This window comes from Pteropus alecto, unplaced genomic scaffold, assembly GCF_000325575.1.
Source record: "Pteropus alecto unplaced genomic scaffold, ASM32557v1 scaffold94, whole genome shotgun sequence".
NCBI lineage: Eukaryota > Metazoa > Chordata > Mammalia > Chiroptera > Pteropodidae > Pteropus > Pteropus alecto.
The window spans coordinates 12,646,006-12,654,589 of NW_006437736.1; the positions used below are offsets into that span (position 1 = coordinate 12,646,006).

The 8,584-nt window shown below is 39.8% G+C and overlaps 1 protein-coding gene across 1 annotated transcript in view; it reads right to left on the reverse strand.

Moving 5' to 3' along the window:
* ANO2 (anoctamin 2) overlaps positions 1 to 8,584 on the reverse strand; it is a 280,595-nt gene that overhangs the window by 153,630 nt on the left and 118,381 nt on the right. The window contains exon 10 of the mRNA XM_015591465.2: positions 71 to 205. Within this exon, the coding sequence (XP_015446951.1) occupies positions 71 to 205 (135 nt within the window). The remainder of the gene's footprint in view (positions 1 to 70; positions 206 to 8,584) is intronic.

Genomic DNA, 8,584 nt, shown 5'->3' on the forward strand with positions numbered 1-8,584 from the left:
ACTTCCGACTCGGCTGAAACTCCAAACTACTAACATGGGAATTGAGCCTTTTTCTTTAAAATCATCTTACCTGGGAATATCTTCTTCAATTGTTGCACATCCATAAAGAAATACAATCACCCCAATTATAGAAGATGGGATGAGGAATGATGTATATAATCCCAGCCAGGCAAAATACAGTCCAATTTTTTCTCCAAAATACTTTCTGGAAAAGAAAGAAAATATAACACATATTAAGAGCATTATATACTTTCTTCATTTCTGTTGGTTCTAAACCCGACAATGAGTCAGCGTAAATAAAAAGGGATTTTTTATTAAAGGTAGTTACACAAGAAAAGAGGAACCTCAACACAAGGAATCAACAACTGGTCTTTTCTGAAATGAACTGCATTCCACTGGAATCACATATACGCACCTGTCCTGGCTGCTCATGTGAAATAGCTAGGAGAAGTAATCCAGCAAACTAAATAGCAAACTAAAAAGATGCCATAAATTTTGGCATCTTCACTAGGCAAACATGAATAACACATCATTATTTCATGAGCCAAAGTATTCAACCCACAGAAAAACACATCTTTTGGAACTAGTTTATTTAAATAAAATTATGGGTGGCTTTTACTTTTTTTTCATTTTTCTGCATTTTTAAATTCTTACTTTGTTAATGAACTACTCTTATAACTTAAAAAAAAAATTTATTTTTAAAAGAAAATTTGCCAAGCCATATCTGTTTGATCTCTCAGCTCATAAAGTTAGTAAATTACCCTTAAGCCCCTGAAAAGGATTTTCCCTTAGATAAATATTGGTCATGGACACCTGATGAGACAAATATAATCCACAGAGGAGCAGTATATTTTATTTCTCAAGAGCCTCTGACATAAAATCCAGGAGGAAAATGGGACTTCAGCCCACTTTTTGATGGAAGCACTAAAGAGTAAGAACAACAGTGAATAGAGTCTCTTTATCCACTACGAGCGGTGCTGCTCCCACTTAGGATATAGACAACTACAAGAAAAGGTAGCATCCACCCTAACAAGAGAAATCTGGATAATCTGTGAAATCAAAACTTTTCTTGAACCCATCAGAGAGTCGAGGTTGCAAGATAACCAGGTGAACTAATTTAAAAAAATACAAATAAAAAAGAGACAAGCCCCTCTAAGAAAAGATAGGACACACAAACAGTTTCAGAGCATTTGGCAGAGCATGGGAAGAAAAAGTCGTCAACATAAAAGCAAGTAAGAAGAAATAGCTAAATTTTTTTAAATCCTAAAAGGCTGAGTGTAGGTTAGCATGGCAGATTAAAATAACTGGGAGCTCCAGACTCAAGAGGAGTTTACACTCATTCACAAGATCCTATTCAACGACCGCCACCCAGTACTTAGGAGGGAGATAATAGGCATGGTGGGAAAATAGAGAGGGCCCTCTTAGTTGCACACAGGCATGAAAGCCTATCCATCTTCTAGGACCATCTCTCCTTCAAGTCAAAAGCCTTAAGCACCAAGTAACAAGATCAGTCTGCTGCTGGGGGAGGGGCCAGAGGGAGACCCCTCTGTGGCAAAGGACTGCTGAGAGCTGAGGGTCGAAATGGAACAATGAGCACAAATTCTCAGCCTTCCATGGCCGACAAGAACCATGTGGTAATAGCATCCCGCTGCTGAAGAAATTTGAAGTCTGTGGTATAGTGGAGGTGATTCCAGCAATGACAAATTCCAAATCTAGCAACCTCTGACTAGATTGACTTCGCTCCCCTCACTAACAGCCTGACAGAAGAGGCATAAGCACATTTCCAGGAGTAAATACCATTTACCTCAGTTTCTATTGTGTAGAAACAATGTCCAAAATTCAATAAAAAATCTTGAGACATACAAAAAATAATAAATCCATTGTCAAGTCATAAGGAAATCAACAAAACCAGAGTTGATCTAGATGCCAGAATTATCAGACAGATTTTAAAATAATTATAATATGTTAAGGAAGAATCTAATACGAAAGATGGACAACACGCATAGGGTTTTTCCTTGAGCTGGGTGCTGGTTGCATGGTTGTATTCAGTTTTAGCAAGCTGAATATTGTACATATACACTCTTCTATATGTATACTATACTTTGATTTTAAAATGGTTTTCAAAAGACACCACATGTCTTACAGATCAATAGTTTCTCTGGAGATCAACTTGTCTATTTTCTTTCCCTCAAGTCATACAGTATTTAAAGGCAAGCACCCAAAGAGAAAGTTCTGAGCCTTTAATTAAAGTTCACGATGCTTGGTTCTCTAGAAGATACTCTGGAATTTCCCAGCTACAGAAGAAGCCAGGCAAGCCAGCAAAGGCCTCTCCTTGGTGAAACCATGAGATGGGGCAAACATGGGTTAAATATTCAGTCAATTCAAGGTTCAATCTCCCCATCAGAATGGTCTCTCGCAGCTCAGTGATCCCCCCACCACCATCCCCTTTACAAGGTAGTATCTAGGTGAGGAGGAAGTGTGTGCCTCCTTATGATGGAAGAGGAGAGGGAGCTTCTACCCCGAAGGCCGTTCTTTGGGAATTTCCTGATTTAGACCTCCGAGCCCTGTACTAGTCAAAAATCCAATTTCATTTTCTCCCGGTGTCCCTCTTTTTGGCTTTGCTCCAGCTCACTGACCTCTTACTGTTCCTCAAACACATCATATCTGCTCCTACCTCAGGGCCCTTCCTGGCTGTGCCCTCTACCTGGAACACCCCTTCCTCAGATCTCATACTCACTTCCCCTGTCTCTGCTCCAACACTACCCTCTCAGAAAAGCCTTCTATGATCACTCATCCCAAATGTCAGCTAACCTCTCACCTTGCTCCTTTTTTCTTCATAACACTATCATTACCTAACATTGTTTTCTAAATTTATCCAATTTTCTAAGTTTGTGTCCATCTCCACTACTAGAACGTAAGCTTCATGAGAGCAGACACTTTTTCTTTCCTGTTCCTGATTGTTTCTTTAGTGCCTAGAATATGCCTGGCACATGGCAGTGGCTTAATAAGCATTTGCTGAGTGAATGGCTAAACCCTCACCATAACCCCATCAGGTTGTTACTAGGCCTGTCCTTCTATGCGAGAGGTGAGCACAGCTCAGAGGAACTGAGTAACTTGTGTTAAGGTCACACAGCTGACAATAGAGATATCTGGACTCTAACTCAGGACTGCCTGATTTCAAGCCTATACTTTAACCATGACATGTATCTCTTAGGTAACAGGGTAGATGATAATGCAGACTTGAGCTTTTCAGTTTACAAAGTGTTATGATTTATTTTCTACCTTCGTAAAAAACAAAAGGAACTCTAAGGATCATCTAAAACAGAATTCTCCACTCAATGATTTACAAAACCCTATAACCTCCAGAAGCACATTCACATCGGAAAGGGCAGCAATGACATGTGTTCCGATTTCTATTCGTAAAAAAAAGCAATACATGAAATGATTATTTAGACAGTTTCTATTTATTGATGAGCAATGCAAGAGCTTCCAAGTATACATCAGATAGTGATTAGAGACACATGCTCATGGCTAGTTCCCCAATCATTTATCACCTAGTAGTTCTGGCTATTTAACATTATTTTCATTTTCACTCTTAAATGTTGTTTGTTTTTACCTACAACCAATCTTTACATAAAGATGGAAACATGAGGAATACTGATGGTGAAATATAGCATGTTGATGCAGAGCATAAAAATGGCAAGAAAGAATTCAATAAATGTACCTTGCTGATATTCACGCAGATCCCTAAATTGTATACGAATGACATATAAAGATATTGTCATTACCAAAAACCGTTAAAATGGAAAAAGCTATTAAATCCAATTATATCCAATTGGCTTTTCATTTATGGAAGTTAGAGGTTGCCCCTGACAGCCATGTATGATCTGCAGAGTAATCCTTGCAAAAATAGCCTAAAATTTTCTCTTTTAGCTTATTATTCAGGAATGAAGGATAAATATTAGATGATATACCAGTTCAATTTTAACTCAAAGTGCAGCCATATCAAATTTCAGGTCATAAAAGTGCTTGTTGTTGTGGTGGTGGTGGTGGTGGTTGTTATTGTTGCTGCTGCTGTCGTTGTTTGTCTATTTTAAAGTTGTAATACGCTGATAAATTTTAATCTAAGTTTTTATATACATCATTATCCAAACCAAAAATGACATACTCGGCTATTTAAAAATGTAGTTGTTGAAACATGTTTTTTTTCTTGCATAATTTAATTTGATAACATAAACTGTATGTGCCACCTGTTTAAAAGGAAAAGGATAAACTTGTCTTTATATATGATAAATATTATAAAAGACTGTATGCAATAAATTCTATAGCATAATATCCACTAATATTTAAAATGTGTACTTAGAATCATTTCTCTATAATTTTCCACACAATATTGACTTAAAAAAAAACAATCTCTAAGGGAGTTCAGGGGATGATACATGTGAAGACGGCTTGTGCAGAGCTGCAGACCCCCTCTATCCCCATCTCCACCAGGTCTCTGTCCCAAGAGGGTGACCTCAGTGGATTGTGTCAACCAGGCCCCCTGCTCTCTGGCTTCTGGGATGGCCAACAGGAGGCACCAACAGAAAAAGGAAGGGTAGGGGAATAAAGACAGTGGGATACTGATTTCCATTCCAACTGTCTGGCCACGATGGGTGCCATGGCTCCTCTCAGAGGCGTCCCTACATGGTAGCTTCAGCACTCTGGGTTCTGGGTTCTGTAACCCCAATCTCCTCCTGCCCCTTCGAGCCTGCAGGTGCTAATGATTCCCCACTGTTGCTCATCCCTGGGGTGTCCCCATCCCTTGTGGATTTCCCTTAATCCTCAATTACCCACTTGAGTGTGTCATCTCATCCCTAAATAATACAAGGCTCACGAATCAAAATAGGGGATGACGTGACTTAGAAGTTACTGATCTGTTACAATCCTCTCATTTTACAGATTAGGGAACTGAGGCTGTAGGACATTACCAGACTTGTCCAAAATCACCGCCAATAACTAGGCAGAGTCATAATTAAAGACCAGAGCTTAACAAGGGAAAAATAGAGAACACACATTATAAGATTGTTAGAAGAACTGTAGGAGTTAATATATATACAAATTGCTTCAAACAGCACTTAGCACATAGTAAACACTCAGAAGTGTTAGCTAGCATCATCATCAGCACCAGCATTGTGTGCCAATTCCCAATCCAGTTAAGAAAAAACAGACTTAAAAATACACAGTCCTTCTAACATAAGGATTCGAAAATTAATCCTATTTTGTAGATGGAAAGACCAAAGCCCCCTTCAGTATGATAAGAAAGAAGTGCTGGTGTTCATGACATGGTGAGAGTATGGGGTGAATTTCGGCCCTTTTATACCCCCCTGGTCAGTTGCCCTTGTCAGCAAATAATATGCACAGCTGTCACAGAATGGCCCTGCTTCAAGGTCCCCCAGCAAGTAGGTGTCACTGTTAAATGAAAATGACCTTCATCCCACTGAGTTACAAATATCCACCAAGACAGCAAAGGAAAAGTGCTTTAAAAATTCTAAAGCAGAAGACTTCAGCACAAGTTACTGTGGTTTTATTACTCCAGTCCTCCAAAAAGAAAGGGGGCCAGGGATTAGAATCAGAAGAGGTTGAAAAACTGTTTTGACTTTCTATTCCATAATGTTTGCAAGTGGCAGGAAAAAAACAAACAAACAAACAAAAAAAACCCTTTCTTGTATGACAAAAGAATTGTTTTTCAGTGTTCTTCAATATTCTTAAGGAGTAGAAAGACCAGCACTACGACATGTAACAATCATGCCAAGGATCCAGTTATATTTTATGTTGAAAGGATGATAAAGAAATGTCTTGATACACAGCACAAAATTTGCTGAAAGGTCATGGGAAATATTATTGACGACATTTTTGCAGAACTGATGCCATGGCAGAACCTCTACGAAAGCTGAGTTAGAGCCCAAGCCTCCCAGGCTAAGTCTGCTCCTTACCAAGATATGGGACACACCCATCCTGAGCTTCTGCAGCCCGCGTTCCTCCCTCATTGTTCATCCATGTGAAATCTCAATTGGACTCTGGTTGTTTTCCTTTCAAATTCAAGGTGCATTTCTCACCTTAAAAATAATCTTGTTTGTTCTGTTGCTGGTTATGTACCTTTTTTTTGATGACTTCTCTTTTCCCAAATTTGCTTCCCTCTCATCCGCCCAGTTGGGGAAGAAAAAGAACATTTATCGAGCACCTACACCGCTTTTTATATACATAGATGGTTTAATCATATGTGCTCCTATGAATCATGTTAAAAATTATGAAAGAATAAAAATAAAAAACTCCCAAACTGTTTTTCTAACTATTAAGATGTATTAGTCTGAGCACCATAAATCTTTTCTTTAGGAGTTTGTCAGAATAATTTTCTCCCTCCAATCTCTTCATGGTGAACCTCCTTTGCCTCTGAGAATGTCCACTCCCTTAGCTCAGAAATCCTTCCTATCTGGTGCCCTGCCCAGCACCTACTGTAGCCTTTGGTATGGTGAGCAGTAAACGATAGTAATGACTAAGGAGCACGGGCTCAACATTTGACATAAAAGCAGCTTGAAAAGCTGTCAAAGCTAACACCATCTAAATCCTATCCTCATGTATCCTGATTGAGGGTAAAGATGCTTAGGCTTGCCAAGGCTACATGGGAGACTATCAAAAAATCTTCCCCCAAGCCCATCCCATCTCTCCAATCCAATCATTCCTTCCTCAGACTCCTCACCTGCAACGAGCACCATTGGTGGACATGTGTCTTCATACCTCACCTGGTACTTGCTAGAACTTAGTTCCTCCATACTGTACAACTATTTTATTATTAGGATCAACAATCCTGAAAATTTGCACAGCACTTAATAAATGGCCCTTCATACACCCTCTCACATGCAATTCTCCCAACAACTCTTTGGAAAAGAAAGTGAAGGTCGCAGATTTAAACAACTGACCCAAAGCCAACCAGTTATGAGATGCTGGGACTGATGCCATGTCTTCTGCCTCCATTGCCTGAGCTCATTCGGCTCTACTCTCTTTATTCAAGAGGTTGTTTCTTATCTCCCCAGCCTTATTGCAAGTACTGCAAGGACTTATATATCTTTTTCTCCTCACCTGGGCATTGCACAAGGCTCTGCCCTTTCCCAGCACTTGGTAAATCCTTGTCAAATCCATGAATGAACTTGTGAAGTGAGCACCTCTGTGTGTCAGGCAATGGCAAGTAGAAGAAAGCTTCAGGTGATTCGCATGGAAGCCATTTAGGAATAAAGCCATTCAGAGGCAGCACCGGTCTCTGTGACCAGGCTCCTGATTCCCCTGGAAGAATCTACATGTGGGTAGTCTTTGCTCCCCATGAGCTTTCTCCCAGCAACTTTTAACTTAAGGATTAGAGGAGGAGGAGCTTCTTTGAGCTTAGAAGCCACTTAGTCCCAATGCCTTCTTTTCATTGGTATACCAGTGTAGAATCCTAGCAGAACTTGAGGCTTAAGTCAAAAATTACATGCTTCCAGATCACTGGCATGGAACCCGAGGTAACTGAGTATAAGACAATGCCATAACCTGGAGAGTAATTTGAGGAATGATACTCCTGAGCATGGCAGACCCCAAAAAACTCAGCTTCCAGATCTTAGGGAAAAGTTATGAATCCCTTATTCAGACCTCCCCTGAAATTCTTTCGGAACTCTGGACTCATGACAGCAAATACATAAAGGATAAATATCTCTTTAAAATACATACCAAAAGGTGTGTAGAAAGGAAATGAGCTTAAAAATAATCGGATATGAAAATTGACATGAGCTTGGAGGAAATAAAAAAGCCATCAGAGTTAAGGAGTTCACAGGGGCCACTCAGCAGTTGCTTAAGGCACTGGTGTGAACCAAGAATCCTTGGCCTTCCCAATGATAAAAGAAATAATCTCTAGACGAGGTATGAGGCTACGGTAGCAATAATCAGCTATGATTACTGAGGCTCCAGAGAGAAGTGAAGATTCAATCATTTACCCTTCACCTCATGTTGAGGATACAAAGAAGGAGACAAGATCCTAGGGATGAAGGCCTCAAGAAAGGTTAAGAGAGCAGTGTCCCCGTATGAACCTGAGCTTCTCAGAGCCTGGTAAGTGGCAACATGGGCAGAAAAGGTACAGAGGCCAATGTGGGACTTATAACAATGGCTTCTAAGGCACTTTCCCAACAATGCTTTCTTATTATTTCAGAGTAAATGCATCACAAACATATGGATTTGATTGTATCTCCCAACCCCCATCTTCCTCTATTCATGCCAGAAAAAAATGCGTACAGATTTCAAAATGAAAATGAAAAAAAAAAATAGAAAATAAAAAAATAAACCTAACGAACAGCCAGGGACCAAAATATGTAGTATGGTTTCAAGCAAGTTTGGAACATGTTAGGAAAATAACTGTCACTGGTCAACAAATCCAAATGGCAGTGGTACCCAGCCCTGTCATTAACACTGACAGCCAGGAATGTAACTACAATTAGTGGGAGCAGACATGTGGTCTGCCAGAGAGGACTGGAAAGAAATGGCCCCCAAATGTCTAACACCTCCATGGATAAGGTGACAC